This window comes from Pinus tabuliformis, chromosome 9 (genome assembly GCF_031772625.1).
Source record: "Pinus tabuliformis cultivar Carrire ecotype Pingquan chromosome 9, CPIR1, whole genome shotgun sequence".
In the NCBI taxonomy this organism is placed as follows: Eukaryota; Viridiplantae; Streptophyta; class Pinopsida; order Pinales; family Pinaceae; genus Pinus; species Pinus tabuliformis.
This window is the reverse complement of record NC_142307.1, coordinates 447,061,122-447,082,650: the sequence shown is the minus strand read 5'-3', so window position 1 is coordinate 447,082,650 and position 21,529 is coordinate 447,061,122. Positions and strand designations below refer to the sequence as shown.

Genomic DNA, 21,529 nt, shown 5'->3' with positions numbered 1-21,529 from the left:
CATCATATCTATTGTATGAGATCTCATTCTTCCTATATCTAATAATGTTCAACATCAAAGATTTGTCATTTGAATAAAACTATAGATATTCAGAAGGTAGAATGAAATAAAATTATACATAGAGTGGTAACAAATGCTTTTATTTTTCTAATTTACTCTATTTCTTAATCATTGAATTCATTAAAACATGTGTAATATTATTTTTACTTTTGGGACATATTTATATTAATATGATAACAATGTAAATTTAGAAACATGTAAACCTATTTATCAAGTGACATTTCCTTACATTGCCTATAAAATGCTCTCCAAATATATGATTCCGAAATACATTAGTTGAAATAGCTCAAAACTAAATATTAGAGGGTAAAATGAGTATTTTCTTTTAGGAATGACTCATCACCCACTTAGAGTACTCACTAGAAATTTACCATAACGACCTATGACTACAATTGACTAGTGTATCATTAGAAATAAAATGGAACAAAAGGAACTTGTATCTTTCTCAAAACACAACTTCTTAATGTGAATAGTGGGTTTTAATGTTTAGTAATGCGCCCCAATTTGAAAAAGTATCTAGGTTGTTATGAGTTTTAAGAGCTAGCACTTTTGGCCTTATGGACCATTGAAAAGGTCAAAAATGTGAAGCTGAGGTGTACACTTGTATTCTAGTGTGAAAACCCTTTTACTACCCATATTGCAGATGTCGTGATGAATTCTAATATTTAATTTTTTTTGAAATGTTAACACAAGTAATGGATCATCCTCATTATTTTTCGAGAAGGAAGTGGGGCTCTACTATATAATTTTGATGATGGTTGTGCATTGTATGAATGTATTGACATCCTAATTTCAAATGATAGGAATGGAAGATTCCGATATGTTATTGTTTCTCTAATTTCCATGCTAAATTGTAAATATCATGCATACCACTCTTTGTAAAAAGGACGACTTCAAACTTAGTGATGATATGAATATAAACATGATGATATGCACTTTTGATTCCTAGAATATGTGGCTAGAATGACTTATAAAGGTGTAAATTGTTGATTTATGATAGTATCCGATGTGTTGTAAGCTTCAAAAATTGTAGGGACGCTTGGGCACATGTATTCCATAATACGTAGAAATGATTTTGGGAAATTCCACCTCGAGATAGTTTTATTAAAATAATTAATTATTTTTAATGGGTCCCTAAGTCTAAGCTTAGGAAATTAAAATAACTAAATGGTATTAATCATTCTGTGGGTGAAACTTCTAGAAGAAGACAAGGATCAATCAAAAATTATTTGAGCCATTGATTAGAATCTAATCTGGGTCATTGGTTCTCAATTGAATGATTATAAGAGCAGGCTTAGTCGAAAGTTGGAGAGAACATCGAGTAAGATATCATACATCAAATTTTTGAAGGGAGTGACGCAATAGTTGCCAAAGAGAGATTTGAAGTGGTTTCTTGCAGTGAGGGGCAGAGATAGTATTTGGAAGGAAGTTTTTCCGGATCTGGGGAGTGCATACTAGAGAGAGAATGTACTCCACAGAAATATTGATGCAATGAAGAGAGGCAGCGCATACCTTTAGAGGGAGATTCGTATTTGCTGAGGAGAAGTCGAGTTTTAGAGGAAGAAGCTAGAGTGGGAGCCTGGAGAGCCAAAAGATCTATTTCCCAAAGTAGAAGCTAATCAGGAGCAAAGGGAGAGAGCTACACTTGTCCCAGCAGGTTGACACAAAACTGATTAGGCTGATGAGTGTGTTTGTGTCATGAATGAATGGCTTTGCAAGTTTGTTTCCTAAAATCGAAATGGGTTCCTCTACATTGGGTTCATTTACTTACAGATAAATGATGTGATACCTAAGAGAGGAAACACCAATGCTTATGCCCATCATAAGACCATAACTAAGGTGCCTCCAGATCATGCAGATGAGGAATTATCATTCTTAGGAAAGTTATCCAAGAATTCATGATTGAATATATTCATGGAAATATATAGAATTGGCATTGTAATTGCTATATAAAATTGAGACTTCTTTTTGTCTTATTTTATTGCATCAAAGGTTTTGTATGTGAGAATGGTTAGGAGTGGAGAAAATCGAGATTGTGGGTGAATTTAATGGAGTGAGGTTGAATCACGGAGACTATTGAAAGACATTGAAGGATTTTTATTAATCAAACTTGGGTATGCGAATTATATAGATATATGATTCTATGTTTAGTATTGAAAAGTATGGTGAGTTAATTATAATTAAATTAGGATAATCATATATATTAAATGGTTGGTAAACATTGATAAACATATCAAAAATACCTTTCCATTATGCATCTCAGTATCATAAAAATTAACTAAATTGTGATTTTATTTTTAAATAATTATTATTATTATTAAAAGAGTAAATATACTTGTTAAATATATATACATTTAAAAAATAACATGTAATAATATTCATTGATTCAGTTTATCATGGAAATTATTAACTTGTAAATAACTCCTCTTATATTACCATGAGCCAATACCATGGATTAATACCACTTACCTAAGATTATATGTTTTGATATGATATTTTCCTTAATTAATTAATTTAAGATAAATTAAAGGGGAAAAGAAATACAAGTAAATTTCTTTAGGAAATAAAAGGATAATTTAAGATTATGCACACATGAAAGAATACAATCACATGCACTAAAACAAGAAATAAAAATTGATATGAAAACTTTTTTATTTTTAAAATAGTAGCATACTTTTGTAGGTAATCGACTATGTGAATTATAAAGATATGTGATTCTATGTTTAGTATTGAAAAGTACCGTGAGTTAATTATAATTAAATTTTGATAATCATATAAATTAAATGGTTCATAAACATTGATAAACATATGAAAAATACATTTCCATTATGCATCTCAATATCATGAAAATTAACTAAATTATGATTCTATTTTTAAATTATTATTATTGTTATTAAAAGAGTAAATATATTAGTTAAATATAAATAAATTAAAAAAAAACATGTAACAATATTCATTGATTCAATTTATCATGGAAATTCTTAACTTGTAAATAGCTCCTCTTATATTACCATGGGCCAATACCACGACTAAATAACACATATCTAATATTATATGTGTTGATATGATATTTTCTATAATTAATTAATTTAAGATAAATTGAGAGGGAAAAAATACAGGTAAATTTCTGTAGGAAATAAAAGGTTAATTTAAGATCATGCCCACATGGAAGAATACAATACAGAAATACCAAAACAAGAAATTGATAGAAATTGTTTGTTTTCTTTAAATTGCAGAATGGTTTCGTAGGAAATCCAGTCTGTGAATTATAAATATGTATGGTTCTATGATGTATGGTTCACTGATTCTGTTAGCTCCCTATAATACTAGTGATTACCCCATTATTATTGTATTTATATCCCTTATTAATATTGTTGTGCCCCTATTGTCCTCACATTGTTATTGTTGTGCCCCATAGAATCCCTCTATTGTTATTTTTTTGTTTTCATATTATTATTGTTAGGTCGGCTCGGTTATATTGTGACTCCTTAGACTCCTATATATAGAAAGGAGGTTTTGTCATTTTAATCATCAAAGATTCATTCATTTGTGTAATGTAAAGGAGGTTGCCCCCTCAAAGAGGCTGAATTCTAAGGCATTGATCTATCTTTTCTATCTTTTTGTGAGCTAGTTTCATAACATTTGGTATCAGAACTTGTTGAGCTCCCTATAATCCGAACACATGCGCCATGATCCATCCTTCTTGTGCACCGATACTATAGGAGCAGAGAAAGAACTTTGACTAGGTTGAATTATACCAACCTCTAGCATTTCTACAACCATACGTTCAATTTCACTCTTTTGGGCATATGGATATCTATACGGCCTGATGTTTGGAGGAACACTTCTTGGAATCAGATGATTTCGATGTGGAAATTTCGATGTGGAGTACAAGTGGTGGAATATCTGGGTCATATTGTATCTCATGAAGGAGTTAAGGCAGACCCTAGCAAAATTAAATCCATTAAGGAATGGGAAATCCCCACATCCATAAAGCATCTACGAGGATTTATCGAGTTGACAGGGTATTATCGCAAGTTTGTTGAAAATTATGGGAGAATAGCAGCACCTCTAACAACATTATTGAGGAAAGATGCATTTTCATAGACTCCAGAAGCAACAAAGGCCTTCAAACATCTTAAAGAGGCAATGTGCCAAGCATCGGTCTTAGCTACACCGGACTTCACAAAAACCTTTATTGTGGAATGTGATGCTTCAGGAAATGGAATTGGTGCTGTTTTAATGCAAGATGAAAGACCCATTGCTTTTGAAAGTCGTCCAATCAAGGGAATGTTTTTACACAAAGACATTTATGAAAAGGAAATGTTGGCAATACTACATGCACTTAAGAAATGGTGACCCTACCTAATGGGAAGACACTTCAAGGTAAAAACGGATCATGATAGCCTTAAATACTTTTTAGAACAAAGATTATACTCTGAAGAGCAACCAAATTGGGTCACAAAGATGTTGAGTTATGACTTTGAAATCATCTACAAAAAATGGAAGCAAAATGTGGTGGCAGATGCACTCTCAAGAAAGGATGAGGATGTGGAAGCATTGTTGTGCACCATTTCTATTATCCAACCAGATTGCATAAACGAAGAAAGGGAGGAATCGAAGAATGATGAAGAAGTGTGGGCACTTATTCAAAAGTTACAACAATATTCCAATACATATGATACATTTAGCTAGAAAAATGATTCGTTATGGCACAAAGATCACTTATACCTCTGTAAGAATTCCCAACTCAAACAAAATATTCTTGTGGAATTGCATAATTCTCCCTTAGGAGGGCACTCAATATTTTTAAAAACTTACCACACAGTAAAGAAGGAATTTTTTTTGGATGGCCTTAAATTAGATATTCAAAGTTTGTGGCAGAATTTTGGGTTTTCCAACAAAATAAAGTTGAAAATATTAAGACCCCGGGTCTATTACAACCTTTATCCATTCCAAGCCAACGTTGGGAGGAGGTTTCAATGGATTTTATCACAGATTTACCCAAATCTGAGGGAAAGAGTGTCATCATGGTGGTACTTGATATACTTACCAAGTATGCACACTTTTGTGCATTATCACATCCATTTAAAGCCAATATAGTTTCTACTGCATTTATGGAAACAATTCAGAAGCTACATGGAAACCCAAAGATTATTGTAAGTGACAGAGATCCCATTTTCACTGGAAATTTTTGGACAGAATTATTTTCTTGTCTCGATACTCAGTTAGCTCATAGCTCATTTTATCATCTTCAATTTGATGGGAAAATTGATATAGTAAAAAAATGTTTGGAAGGATATCTTCATTGCTTTGTATCTGATAAACGGACATAATGGGACAAATGGTTACCTCTGGCTTAATGGTGGTATAACACTTCCTTCCATACAACAACAAAAATGACCCCATTTGTGGCACTTTATGGATATCAGCCACCATGCTTGACATCATATTTAAGAGAAAATTCTAAGTTTCAAGTAGTGGAACATCACATCGAGCATCAACAACAGGGCCTCCAACCCTTAAAGGATAACCTCGTGTTAGCGCAGAATAGAATGAAACAATAGGTAGATCAACATCGTAGTGAAAGAAGTTTTGATGTAGGTGATTGGGTATTCCTACGGCTACAACCATATAAACAAATGTCCCTCAAGCAAGCTAAGAAGGATAATAAATTATCACCAAAGTATTATGGTCCATACAAGGAATTGCAAAAGCTTGGTACTATGGCATACAAATTGGAGCTTCCTCCAGCTTCTCGAGTGCACCCAGTTTTCCATGTTTCATGTTTAAGGAAGGTTATAGGCGACAATCTCCCAGTTCAACCAATATTGCCAGAACTTGATGAGGAAGGAAAAATTATATTTGAACCGGAAGCAGTCATAGAAACAAGAACTCGACAGCTACGAAATTGATCAATTCCGGAGTATCTCATCAAGTGGAATAACTTATCCGCTGAATATTCCACATGGGAGGATGAGAATTTTATATGGAAGCATCTAGAACTACTCAAGTGTTGTGGACAACACTTTTTTGAAGGAGACGGGCATGTTAGGTCCCTATATTACTAGTGATTACCCCATTACTATTGTAGTTATATCCCTTATTAATATTTTTGTGTCCCTATTGTCCCCACATTGTTATTATTGTGCCCCATAGAATCCCTCTATTGTTATTTTTGTGCTTTTATATTATTATTGTTAGGTCAACTGGGTTATATTGTGACTCCTTAGACTCCTATATATAGAAAGGAGGTTTTGTCATTTGAATCATCAAAGAATCATTCATTTGTGTAATGTAAAGGAGGTTGCCCCCTCGAAGAGGCTGAATTCTAAGGCGTTGATCTATCTTTTCTATCTTTTTGTGAGCTAGTTTCATAACAGATTCAATTTTATTTTTAAATTTTTCTGGTACAAACCATTAAGCTCGAAAACTTTTCTTCGAGGTGGAATTATTATACGTATACCTTCCTATTTCAGAGAGAGGGAGTTTGAGTGATAATTATTATTTCTATTCTATGTTACAACACTACTCATAATTTGGGGAAGTTGGAAGAATATGTGTTACATGGGTGAATTCTCTGATCTATGAAGTGGATTTCTTGTTTTCATTCACTACTCATAATTTGGTGGAGTGGTAAGAATATGTGTTAGATGGGCGAATTCTCTTATCTATGAAGTGGAGTTCTTGTTTTCTTTCTGTGCAGCTACTACATTTACAGACTTACATTTTGAAATGACCACAATGAAGCCAATTATTTTCACACAATGGGATATATTAGGTAGTCCTTTGAACCAGCTTTCCAATGCCTCTTACGGATTCCAATTCCGACCCCGAATGCTCCTATAACACTAAAAATAAAATTTCCTAGGACCTCAAGAATTTGTAAGAAAAAGGTAGAAAAACCACTCTTCTCATCAATGAAGGAAAACTTCGCCTTTTAAAAGCTTCCAGGTTCATCAAAACCACCTTGGCTAAATTTAGGGTGAATTTGGTTGCCTCAGGATGAGTTTTGGAACTTAGTCTTGTGGTTCCATGACACCTAAGCTAAGTTTAATAACCATCACATTTGTTGTTTTAACAACTTCAAAAAAAAGCCATAAATAAACTTTATAATAACCACAAGACCATTGGCGGCTTGCTAACCCAGCAGAGCAGGTTGACCACCCACATGTGAACGGGGCGGTCTAACCACGACCTGATATCTAGTGGCTATCCCAACAATTTTGGCGATGGCTTCATTAACCACCTGCATGTGACAACTAGCCAGCGGTTACATCTGGTAGCCAACCTCTCATGTGGTTGTGATCAAGGCCTATGGTCTTGGTTTTATATTTGTTTTACAATTTTTTAACATATGAATAGAGTCCAGAGTTATATGAGCATAGGTTTAAAGGTTTAGACTTAGGCAATGATTCATTAGGTATAGAATTAGGCTTTGATAAATGGTTTAGCACTTAGCTATTAGGTTAATGCACTTAGGGTTTATGTTTTTTGCATTAGGTTTGTATTAGGTTTAGGTTTCACAAAATAACCTATGTACCTTTTCTTCGTCACAAAGTTACATTTGTACCAATATCACAGGACGATAGCCTATGTTGGCAAACCATATCAAACCCTGTAATGTGGATGACGACCCATAATGATGATCAACCTGCGAGGCAATTACATAACACATGTCATCGACCAATCATGGCAGAAATGTTGATGGACACAAGTCGACAGCTAGGTACAAACCCATATCCACTGAATGCCATGAAAACCATAAACATTACCTGAACAAAATGATCCATAACCAACACTGTCAAACTATCGAAGCTAAATTGAATTGAGAACAACACTGAATACTGATGACGACACTTGAACACCTATGCAACTGAATCAACGAAATCCTCCTGGATCAGTAACCCTAATCTATAATATCATACGATCATAATCTTTTGTAGTTTTTTTGTCCATCATTTTGATAAAAAATAGTCTCCAAATATGTCTCCGTACACTATAGATATCTATTTTCCTCTATAATGCCCACGATTACATTCAAAAGAACTGGGCATAAAGTGTCCTTGTTCTTGTATTTTCAAACTATATAAATATATTTTGCAACTTCCTAAACTGACATTCAAATCTAAAGGGTCGAACCTTTTTTAGAATCTTTGAATGGAATGAGAAATTTCCAATTAATACCTCCTTTCAGTATTCCATATTGGCATTTAAAATGTACAAACAAAATTGTAATATCAGAAAAACAATTGTTAAAATTTGAGAAAAAGGAGTCTATGTATGGGCTCTCAATAATATTCAACAGTTCTTTTGTTACAATCAAATTGGAAATGATGATTCCTATGTAATATTATCAAAAATTAGAAAAAATAAAAATAAAATTAAAAATATGTAGACATAATACATCGTTTTACAAGATGAAATAATGTGGCTCCTTTCTGAATATTTTTATTACGAGAGAAATATTGAATATTTTCAAAGTCTTCAGTATTCCCTAGATTCACAAATTCATCATCGATTCCTAAATTCATCATAATCAGCACGGTCAAACAAAATTGTATTATCAGAAAAATAGTTATTAAAATTTGAGAAAAAAAACTACGTACACACTCTGTTCAGTAGTTCCTCTGTCACAATCAAATTGGAAAGGGTTATTCCTATGTAATATTATCAAAATTTAGAAAAAAAATCAAATAAAAAATGTAGACATAATACTTTGTTTTACAAGATGAAATAATAAGCACTGGATGATATCTTACCCCTTTATATTTTCATCTAGACATAAATATTGAATATTTTCAAAGTATTGAGTATTCCATGGAATCCCAAATTCATCATAATGAGTGGGGTTAAACACAACTGTAATATCCGAAAAAAATGTTAAATTTTGAGAAAAGAAATTCTTTTTCTGTCAAAATCAAATTGGAAAGGATTATTCAATCTTATAATATATATAATATATATATATATATATATATATATATATAAAATAAGTGTCTTTTTTTTCTTCTGAATACTTTCATCACTAGAGAAATATTGAATATTTTCAAAGTCTTTATTACTCCCTAGATTTCCAAATTCATCATAATGAATAGAGTCAAGTGGTATAATTAGATTAAAAAAACCTATCTGATTAACAAATATAAGATATAAGAGGGAAAAAAATTACAAAATTAATAATCACTAAGAGAAACAAAATACAAGTAAATTTCTTTGGGAAATAAAAAATTAATTTAAAATCATGTGCACATCAAATATACAATATACCAATACTAAAATCAGAAATTGATAGGAAAACATATTTATTTTTAAATCGTAGAATGTTTCAACAAGTACTAAATATAAATGGGAAAAAATAATACAGGTAACTTTCTTTAAGAAGTAAAGGTTAATTTAAGATCATGCGAGCGCATATGAAAAAATTTAATACACATGTAATAAATCAAAACATTAATACGAAAACATGTTTATTTTTTAAATCGCAGCGTGGTTTCGTAGGTAATCTAGTTTAATAAACACGAAGGAAAAACACATGTAATAAATCAAAACATTAATACGAAAACATGTTTATTTTTTAAATCGCAGCGTGGTTTCGTAGGTAATCTAGTTTAATAAACACGAAGGAAAAACAATGAGAGTAAATTTTTTTTAAGGAAATAAAAAAGTTAATTTAGGATCATGCATACATAAAGGAATATAATACATAAATACTAAAACAAAACAAAAGTTGATAAAGTTGATAGGAAAAGATATTTATATTTAAAATGCATTGAGATTTTATAGGTAATCAAATTTGTAAATTATAAAGATGTATAGTTTTATTTTTTAATATTTAAAAGTATATTGAGTTAATTATAATTAAATTAGAATAACTATATAAATTATATGGTTGATAAATATTGATAAATATATTAAAAATATGTTTTTATTATACATCCCAATATCATAAAAATTAATTATGTTGTGATTTTAAATTATTGTTATTATTATTAAAAGACTAAATATATTAGTTAAACATAAATAAATTTAAGAAAAATATAATAATATTTATTGATTCAATTTATTATAGAAATTATTAACTTGTAAATATCACTTCTTATAATACCATGAGCCAATCCCATTACTTATCAATACCACTTGCCTACTATTATATATGTTGATATGATATTTTATTTAATTAATTAATTTAAGATAAATTAAGAAGGAAAAAATACAATTAAATTTCTTTAGGAAATAAAAGGTTAATTTAAGACTATGTGCACATCAAATAATACAATACACAGGTACTAAAACAAGAAATAGAAATTGATTGGGAAACATTTTTATTTTTAAAATCGCCACATACTTCCCTAGGTAATCGAGTATGCGAATTATAAAGATATATGATTCTATGTTTAGTATTGAAAAGTATGGTGAGTTAAATATAATTAAATTAGGATAATCATATAAATTAAAAGGTTGGTAAACATTGATAAACATATCAAAGATAAATTTCCATTCTGTATCTCAATATGATAAAAATTGACTAAATTGTGATTTTATTTTTAAATTACTACTATTATTATTATTATTCAAAGAGTAAATATATTAGTTAAATATAAATACATTTAAAGAAATATGTAACAATATTCATTTATTCAGTTTATCATGGAAATTATTAACTTGTAAATAACTCCTCTTCTATTACCATGGGCCAATACCACGACTTAATACCACATACCTAATATTATATGTGTTGATATGATATTTTCTATAATTAATTAATTTAAGATAAATTAAGAGGGAAATAAAAATACAAGTAAATTTCTTAAGGAAATAAAAGGTTAATTTAAGATCATGCCCACATGAAAGAATACAATACAGAAATACTAAAACAAGAAATTGATAGGAATTTTTTGTTTTCTTCAAATTGCACCATGGTTTCTTAGGTAATCAAGTCTGTCAATTATAAAGTTGTATGGTTCTATAATTTTAGTATTGAAAAGTGTGTTTAGTTAATTATAATTAAATTCGAACGATCATATAAATTAAACGAGTCTGTGAATTACAAAGATGTATGGTTTTATGATTTTAGTATTGAAAAGTGTGTTTAGTTAATTATAATTACATTAGGATGATAATATAAATTAAATGATTGGTAAACATTGATAAACATATCAAAATTACATCTTCATTATACATCTCAATATCATAAAACATAGCTAAATAATAATAATAATAATAATAATATTATTATTATTATTATTATTTATTATTATTATTATTATTATTATTATTATTATTAAAAGAATAAATATACTAGTTAAAACATAAATACATTTAAAAAAACATGTAATAATATTCATTGATTCAATTTTATTTTTAATTTTTTTTTGGTACAAACCATTAATCTCGAAACCTTTTCTTCGAGGTGGAATCATTATACATATACATTTCTATGTCAGAGAGAGGGAGTTTGAGTTATATGCATTTATTTCTATTCTAGGTCACAACACTACTCATAATTTGGGGAAGTGGGAAGAATATGTGTTAGATGGGTGAATTCTCTGATCTATGAAGTGGAGTTCTTGTTTTCTTTCACTACTCATAATTTGGGGGAGTGGTAAGAATATGTGTTAGATGGGTGAATTCTCTTATCTATGAAGTGGAGTTCTCATTTTCTTTCTATGCGGCTACTACATTTACAGACTTACATTTTGGAATGACCACAATGAAGCCAATTATTTTCATTATATGGGATTTATCTAGCCTTCCCATTTACCTTTCTCTGAGCTTGCAAAATTTATGATATGTTCCAATTTATCCATTGTTGGCATGAATGTGAGTCTCGTGTGGAATTATGTTTATTTTTATTAGGTGAGATTGATAGACTTGTTTTCCCTATTTTGCAAACAAGTATCCCACTCCTTTGTAGGATTTAAATCAAGACATTCACTTTCTCACCTTTTTTGTTCATTTGTATGTAAATAAGTTGTTGCGATGTTGTCAAAGTTACTTAGAATTGTTGTTATTTTTCTATATGTAGCCGAATACATACAAAAAATATTACATCCAATAAAAGTGTTGAATGTATGGAAAACAACATGAACATATAAAATTTCAATGTGCAAAATGTGATGCAAATTATTCAAATTTCCTACTAAACATAGATTAATTTGGGTTTGCCTTTTTGGGTGATGTTTTTAAGGACATGTTTTGACATGGATTATATCCACAAACTATGTGGGGGTATTAAATTCCAGATCATCCCTATAAAATATGGTTTCATTTCTCAATTGAATGAACGGTGTCATATTAAGAAATGTCCTACTGAATTTTTAGTGGACAAGGTGCTTTAGGGCTTCGACCCTAATAAATTCAACTTCACCAAAGTAGGCGAGGAAGAGGTGTTTCTCCATTTTGAAGAAAGTGAGCAAAAAAAAATTCAGTACTTGGAAAAATTCCCTATCTTTGATAGTCCAAATCTGATTGCAATAAATGTAAGCATAAATGCGAGGTTTTGAAGCACTTTTTGATGCACTTTTGAGTGTTATTATTTCTTATAATGTAGGTAAGTCCAATTGAGTGTGAGAATGTGCTTCTTGAGTATTGGACTGCTTGCCTAAACGCATTAACCATGATCATTTGTTGTTACAATTTCATTTGGTTGTCGAGGTTGGGAACCCATTTTCTCGTCATGGGTACAAGACCCTCTGAGATTTTACAACTATAAACCAACTACAATTCCACTTAACTCCACTATTTTAGTTGCGACATTTGACTCTTTTTGGATTGAAACAATTTCAGTGGAACTTTTGAATAGAAATAAGAAGAGGTTAAATATTTCATTCTTTTTATTTTTTTCGATTCGATAACAAATTTTTAAACTATAGAGATATTATTACAACTGTGATATCTAAATATTGTGAAAATTTGCATGATGAATTAATGCAGAAAGGTTATTACCTCAACATTCCTTTCCTCATTGAAAAAGCACCCAAAAAAAGTACCATGAAGGTCTGAGAAAGGCAAGGTCAATATCATGGAGATTCTCGACTATCCTGTGAGGGTCTGTTTTTTTAAGGGGGTAATACTTCAGAGGATTTATCCAATGATGTTGGTAGTGTTGTCATATGTCTTCAAGATAAAAACATACCATACACTGTTCTCATTTCAAATTGGTGGCAAAAAGGGTTTTTTGTTTCCTTAGCTATATTGTAGTAGCATATTACCAATATTTGTTCCTCCCTCATGCAATAGTGTAGTTAACATTAATGGTTATGTTAAGACTTGTTTCTTTTAATAAAGTGTATAATCCTTTTTTATATTACTAAACATCTCTGAATTGTGTATATAACTAATGCTAAGTAGAAAAACAAGCTTTGGGAGAAGTGGACTAAGATATATTAGACACTCAAGTTAATATTGTTATGTGGGAAAACATAAATGGTAAGTTCATTGCAAAAGGAGGATACCCCTATATACAAGGTTTGGGAAACAGTCCAGGAAATGTTTAGATAAATGGCTTCTTTGGGGGTTCAAAGTTTTTGGGTTAGAAGCATATCAGTAATGAGCATTGTCATAGCTTTGATGAAGACATGTATAATATACTATGGTAATGTACTCAATGGTTGGAAAGATGGCATTTGATGCACATTTTCTCCATGTATTGTTATGAGACTCTCTAAATGAGGGATTTTATGTATAATTGCAAAAACACTAACCAAAAATATAGTTCAGTGGATATGTAAGACCCGGTTTTATCGTTTGGTTCTATACAAAACACACTTGTTTTGTCCCTTGGTTAAGAATTCATACATCTGTGTGGAACATCTTGCTAGCTCTCACAAAGTTTGGTTCTTTTTTACTATTCCAATAAAATATAAATACTATCATAACACCCTAAAATTGTGCTGATATATTACTTATACCTAATAGTATTAACTAGACTTTCACAAAACATTTTAAATAATCATTATCTTTGCAAATCTTGAAAACATAGAACCCAAAAAGCTCAAAAATATCATCAAGAAACTGTTCAACAAACCACTAAAGTAGTGACAGAGTTTACTGAGAATCTATATCAAGCTCATAAATAACTATCAAAGAATTTATATGTAAGACAAACACCTCATCTCAATGTAGAGGATCTCTTGTTATTTAATTTTACCATATTGAATCATTTGTAATTTCAAAGTTTATTGATATTTATTCTCTGGTTAGATGAGTTCTTTTTATTTTTTACTTGTGTTGTTTACAAATCATTAAGCTTGAAACCTTTTATTTGATGTGAAATTCTAATACATATACATTTCTAAGAGAGAGAGAGAGAGAGAGAGAGAGAGAGAGAGAGAGAGAGAGTTTGAGTGATTTGCATTTATTTCTATTCTAGGTCACAACATTACCCATAATTTGGGGGAATGGGAAGAATATGTGTTAGATGGGTGAATTCTCTAATCTATGAAGTGGGGTTCTTGTTTTCTTTCTATGCAGCTACTACATTGATAGACTTACATTTTGGAATGACCATACTAATGACGAATTATTCTTCATTTTATGGGTTATATCTAGCCTTCCCATTTACATTTCTTTGAGCTTGTAAAATTTTTTATTTGTGCCAATTTCTCCATTTTTCGCATGAATGTCAATCTCATGTGGAATTTTATTGGGTTTTACGAGGTGAGACAAATACACTTGCTTTCTCTATTTTTCAAATAGGTATCCCACTCCTTTGTAGATTTAAATCAATACCCTCACTTTTTCACCTTTTATATTCATTGCTATGTATATAAACAATTTAGCTATTGTGAGAGTTACTAAGAATTGTTGGAATTTTTTTAGATGCAGGAACCTAATACATACTAAAAATATTGCATCCCATAAAAGCATTGAATGCATGGAAAATTATAGGAACATATAAAATTTCAAAGTGCAAAATGTGATGCAAATTCTTGAAATTTCCTATTGAACATACATTAATTTGGTTATGCCTTTTGGGTGATTTTTTTAAGGACACGTTTTAACATGGATTCTATCCACAGACTATGCGGGGGTAATAAATTGTAGGTCATCCCAGATGAATATGGTTTCATTGCTCAACTGAATGAAGGACATCATCTTAAGAAATGTCCTACTGAATTTCAAGTGGAGAAGGTCTTGCAGGGCTTCAACCCTTGTAAGTTCAACTTCACCAAAGTAGGGCGGAAAGAGACATTTCATGCCTTTGACAGTCCAAATGTGTGTTCCATAAATTTAATTAGAAATAATGATTATGACAACACCTTTCCATGGAGTGTTTTGGGTTTTTTATTGTTCATTGATGTACTTCTAATGTTATTCTTTTCTATATTGCGGGTGAATCCAATTGAATAGGGGCATGTGGTAATTGTGCCTAGCGTATTGGAATGCTTTCCACAATGTATTTACCATGATAGCTTATCGTTACCATTGCATTTGGTTTTCGAGGCTGGAAATCCAATTTTTCGTCTTGGTTACAATAGCCTCGGATCTTTTGCAACTATAAACCATCTACACTTGCACTTAAGTACACTATTTTCATTGCAACATGTGACTCTTTACTCATTGAAACTTTTTCAGTGCAACTTTTGAACATAAATAAAAGGTTAAATAATTCATTGTTTTAATTTTTTTTATTCAATAACTTATTTTGAACTGTAGAGATATGATTACAACTGTGATATCCTAAAATTGTACAATTTGACATGATGAATCAATGTGGAGTGATTATTATCTTAACGTTCTTTCCTGCACCCACAAAAGGAGTACCATGGAAGTCTGAGAAGGTGGGGACAATATCTTGGAGTTTCTTGACTATCCTATGAGGGGCCTAGTTTTTGAAGGGGGTAACACTTTGGAGGATCTCTCTGATGTTGTTGGTAGTGCATTTGTATTCTACGTAACAACATACCATACAATGTTCTCATTGCAAATTGCTGCAAAACAATGTTTTCGTTTCCTTAGGTATATTGTAATAGCATATTACCAATATTTGTTCCTCCTTCATGTAGTAGTGTAGTTTGCATTGATGGTTGTGTTGATACCTGTTTCTTTTTATAAAGTATAGAATCCCTCTTTATATTACTAAATATCTTCAAATTGTTTATGTAACTAGCATTATGCAAAAAAACAAGCTTTGGGAGAAGTGGACCAAGAGATATTAGATACTCAAGTTAATCCTTATATGTGGAAAAACATGAATGCATTTAAAAACTTAAACGGTAGGTTGATTGCAAAAAGAGGATACCCCTATACACAAGGTTTCGGAAATAGTCCCAGAAATGTTTAAATAAATGGCTTCTTTGGGGGTTCAATGTTTTTGGCTTAGAAGCATATCAGTAATGAACATTGTCGTACCTTTGATGAAGACATGTATAATATACCTTTGTGGTACTATACTCAGTGGTTAGAAAGATGACATTCGATACACATTTGCTCCATGTATTGTTGTGATACTCTCGAAGTGCGGGATTTTATGTATAACTTTAAAGCCACTAAGAATATGTATCATTTTTATTTTTTTCTATTTGATAACTAATTTGTAACTATAGACATATGATTACAACTATGATATCTCAAAACTATGCAAATTGGCATGATGAACCAATGTGGCAAACTTATTACCTTAACATTCCTTTTCCCATAAAAAAAAGCACCCACAAAGAGAGTATCATCGAAGTCTGAGAAAGGTGGGGTGATGCTTTTAAGATAAATGCATATGAAACAACTAAATCTTATTGATATAGTCATTTTACTAAACAACATCACTTCAATTCCCAATAAAGACAATGCTCACTGAGCTCTTCACCCATTTCACAAAAGAATGTCTTTACTCTTGCGAGCAGAACAAGTCAAAGTTACGGGTTCATTGCATCTTAAAAAAACATTGTCATGAGAGAACCATCACATTCAATAAGACATCCATACCTACATTCACAAACCATCCATTTCCAAATTTCCAAGCTAGCTAGTATCTTAGAAGGGTATGAATTCCAAATTTACCATTGATTCGAATTGATATTTTTTAGTAATATAGATTTGAACCAACATAATTAAAATAACGTTTATTAAGTGATAAGCCCATGGGGCTTTGGATTGATGGTGAATGGGTGCACTGTTAAGGCACTCCGAAATTTACCATTGATTTGAATTGATATTTTTTAGTAATATAGATTTGAACCAACATAATTAAAATAACATTTATTAAGTAATAAGCCCATGGGGCTTTGGATTGATGGTGAAGTTACTCATTCAAATCTTCTTAGGTGCTTACCTACCAAAAAACATTTATTAATTAATAGATAATAATAATAGCATTTAATCATTAAAGATAAACTATAAAATATAATGAATATAATATAGTAAAAATTTTATAATGAATATAATATAGTAAAATAAAAAAAAAAAAAAAAAACTAAAAAGAGTAGAGTAAAAAGAATTGAAAAACAAAAAATAAGAAAAACACAAAAACAACATTGGATAAGAAAGCGAGTTAAGAAATGGGATAAAAAAACTAGTTAAGAAATTACCATGAGGGCTTTTAGAATAAATTAAATTTGAATTGGCCCGCACTTCTTTTCATTCCCGGCAACAAGGATTCCATCATCGTGCAAGTTGAAATCAGATTCTAAATTTCAGGAGTCAAAGATTAACACGCAAAATCAAATACTGGGGATTCATGTAACAGATTTGAGAGATGGGGTGATTGTGCAAAACAAGTGCCACGCACAAATAGATGTTGACCGTAACGGAGAGTGAGAAAGTCGGGTTTCGCTTTGACACGATTTCGGGTTGAGTTTCACTGAATTCCTTCGACCGATTGTAAACCCTCCATGCCATGCCGGTGTGTTGTCTACAATTCCAAAACGCAATTCACAATTCCTTTTTCTATTATCGATTCCGTTATACATTCTGCAAGTAGAGTTAGAATTCATCATTTTATTTTCACTTTATATCAACAAGATTGCCATTGCCATGAAATCCAAGAAGACGGAAATGGCGCAGTTGTGCCGGATATCAATAGTAGCAATGCTGTTGTTAACTTCGACGATCCTGGTGACACACGCTGGAGCTGAAGCTGAAGCTGCTGCCGCTAAGTCTAACGAAGAAGTAGGTTATGGAAGATTGGCAGAAGGGTCGACAAAGGCCGCATCCGGGTGCCACAAGCCGGGCTACCCTGTACCCCCACATTCTCACTGCCCTCCATCTCCACCTCCGCATGCCCATCGCCTTCGTCCTATCCCGCATGCTTAATCTCCCTGGTCTCATATTTTGTGTTATTAAATCTCACCAGGAGCACATGCACATCACTAATGTGGTCTGCTTGCTTTTACCTTAGGTTCTCATCACTTCCTAGCAAGTAAATAAATAAATGCCATTCATGTAATGTAATCATTTGGCAAAACATTTCTCTTATCTCAATCTCAATAAAATTTTGTGAACTTTGTTGGTATAAGTTTTAAAATAATGGTTACAGTTAGTTATTTATGCATGATGATATGAATGTCTCTTTTATCTAAATAGTATTTGAACACATTTATATTGTTAGTGGTGATAAACACAATAGTATTACATATTATAAAGTTTTATTAAACTTAAAAATAGTATTTTTTTAAATTTAATTAATATTTTATTTTTCTCTCTATTGATACTCTTTAAACTAACATATCAATTCATTTCGCCTAAAGGATTGTAAGATTATTTTATGGAAAAATTATGAATTCATCTATTAACTTTTAGGATATAAACAGTGTTTACAGCTTTCTAAATGATTGTTCTCATCATGATGTGATAATGGTTGCCTTCAAGGATCAATTATAAAGACATGATTTGAGGTCAACGCATGTCAATTAATGATTAAAAATTTAACATATCTCATAATGTTTCTTGTAATAAATTGAATATCCATCCAAATGATACAAAATGAAACTTAATTTCAACATTTAATTTTGGTCCATTAATATTTCTAAAACTTGTGTATTAAAAAATTGTATATATATATATATATATTCTTAACCCTTTCGTATATCATAAAAGAACTATACATGGCATGCATGTAAATTTACTCATGAATCAACTCTAAGATATGAACTGAATGATTCATAGTATTGCATGTTCATCCTTAAATATTTTCATTCTTTTTTTTGTTTCTCATTGTAATTTTTCTAGAAGAAATGACATGTGCTTCGAATGAAACAAGGAACTCATACATTTGATTTGGACTACTTGCCATGTTGTTCAACAAAATTCTTAGTAATGACTATGGTCATATAGGAAAATTGAGACAATTCATACCTAACAACCTTGTTATAATAAGTTATTACATCATATCTATTGTATGAGATCTCATCTTCCTATATCTAATAATGTTCGACATCAAATATTTGTCATTTGAATACAACTATAGATGTTGAGAAGGAAGAATGAAATAAAAGTATACATAAAGTGGTAACAAATGCTTTTATTTTTCTAATTTACTCTATTTCTTAATCATTGAATTCATCTAAACCTATTTATCAAAGTGACATTTCCTTACATTGCCTAGAAAATTCTCTCCAAATATATGATTCTGAAATACATTAGTTGAAATAGCTCAAAACTAAATATTAGAGAGTAAAATGAGTATTTTTTTTAGGAATGACTCATCACTCACTTAGAATACTCACTAGAAATTTACCATAACGACCTATGACTACAATTGACTAGTCTATCATTAGAAATAAAATGGAATAAAAGGAACTTGTATATTTCTCAAAACACAACTTCTTAATGTGAATAGTGGGTTTTAATGTTTAGTAATGCGCCCCAATTTGAAAAGTATCTAGGTTGTTTTGAGCTTGAAAAGTTGGCACTTTTGGCCTTATGGGCCATTGAAAAGGTCAAAAATGTGAAGCTGAGGTGTACACTTGTATTCTAGTGTGAAAACCCTTTTACTACCCATATTGCAGATGTCATGACGAATTGTAATATTTAAATTTTTTGGAAATGTTAACACAAGTAATGGATCATCCTCATTATTTTTTGAGAAGGAAGTGGGGCTCTACCATATAATTTTGATGATGGTTGTGCATTGTATGAATGTGTTGACATCATAATTTCAAATGATAGGAATGGAAGAATACGATATGTTATTGGTCCTCTAATTTCCATGCTAAAGTGTAGATGTCATGCATACCACTCTTTGTAAAAAGGACAATTTCAAACTTAGTGATGATATGAATATAAACATGATGATATGCACTTTTGATTCCTAGAATATGTGGCTAGCATGACTTATAAAGGTGTAAATTGTTGATTTTTGATAGTATCTGATGTGTTGTAAGCTTCAAAAATTGTAGGGAGGCTTGGGCACATGTATTCCATAATACGTAGAAATCATTTTGGGAAATTCCACCTCGAGACAGTTTTATTAAAATAATTAATTATTTTTAATGGGTCCCTAAGTCTAAGCTTAGGAAATTAAAATAATTAAATGGTATTAATCAATCTATGGGTGAAACTTCTAGAAGAAGACAAGGATCAATCAAAAATTATTTGAGTCATTGATTAGAATCTAATCTGGGTCATTGGTTCTCAACTGAATTATTATAAGAGTAGGCTTACTTGGAAGTTGGAGAGAACATCGAGTGAGATATCAAAGATCAAATTTCCGAAGGGAGTGATGCAATAGTTACCAAAGAGAGATTTGAATTGGTTTCTTGCAGTGAGGGAAAGAGATAGTATTTGGAAAGAATTTTTTCCATATCCGAGGAGTTCATAGAAGAGAGAGAGTGTACTCCACAGAAATGTAGACGCAGTGAAGAGAGTCAGCGCATACCTTTAGAGGGAGATTCGTATTTAATGAGGAGAAGTCGAGTTTTAGAGGAAGAAGCTAGAGTGGGAGCCTAGAGAGCCAAAAGATCTATTTCCCGAAGTAGAAGCTAATCAGGAGCAGAGGGAGAGAACTACACTTGTCCCAGCAGGCTGACACAAAACTGATTAAGCTGATGAGAAGGCAGCAAGGGGCAGCTCATATTGAGCTAAGGTTAGTGTCAAATTACCAATATAAGTGGGAACTTTATCACTAGATGTTTTTCATTTGTTTTCTCTGCATGGATTGCTAGTTCTGAGGCATCCATAGATTTGTACTTAGATTACTACTCCTTAATCATACAAACCCTCAACTACTGCACTAGTTTTCCCACACTAAATTTTTCTGGGGACATTTTTCCAAAAATAATTGTGTAGATGTGTGTGATAATTATTTCTCATCTGTCTTGTATTTAGCTTCCACCATTTGTATTTGTGTATGTTGTAGTGTATTTAATTCAATATTTGTCGTAGAACACAGCAAGAAAATTGTTTAATTGAATTAACAATACTAAGAATTAAAATCAATTGTTGTAGTAGGAATCAACTAACTAAATTTTCACATGGTATAACAACACAAATCACGAGCAGAAGAGATCAGAAGCAGAAAGGAAGAGGAATT

At 31.2% G+C, this 21,529-nt stretch overlaps 1 protein-coding gene and 1 pseudogene across 1 annotated transcript; both read left to right on the top strand.

The window, feature by feature from the left end:
- Window positions 1-14,679: 14,679 nt before the first annotated feature.
- Window positions 14,680-17,817, top strand: LOC149149090 (GDP-L-galactose phosphorylase 1-like; annotated as a pseudogene).
- Window positions 17,818-18,054: 237 nt separating this feature from the next.
- LOC149149089 (uncharacterized) lies at window positions 18,055-18,312 on the top strand. Its single transcript, XM_089445083.1, has one exon. The coding sequence runs from the start codon at window positions 18,055-18,057 to the stop codon at window positions 18,310-18,312; it is 258 nt and encodes an 85-aa protein (XP_089301209.1).
- The last annotated feature ends 3,217 nt before the right edge of the window (window positions 18,313-21,529 follow it).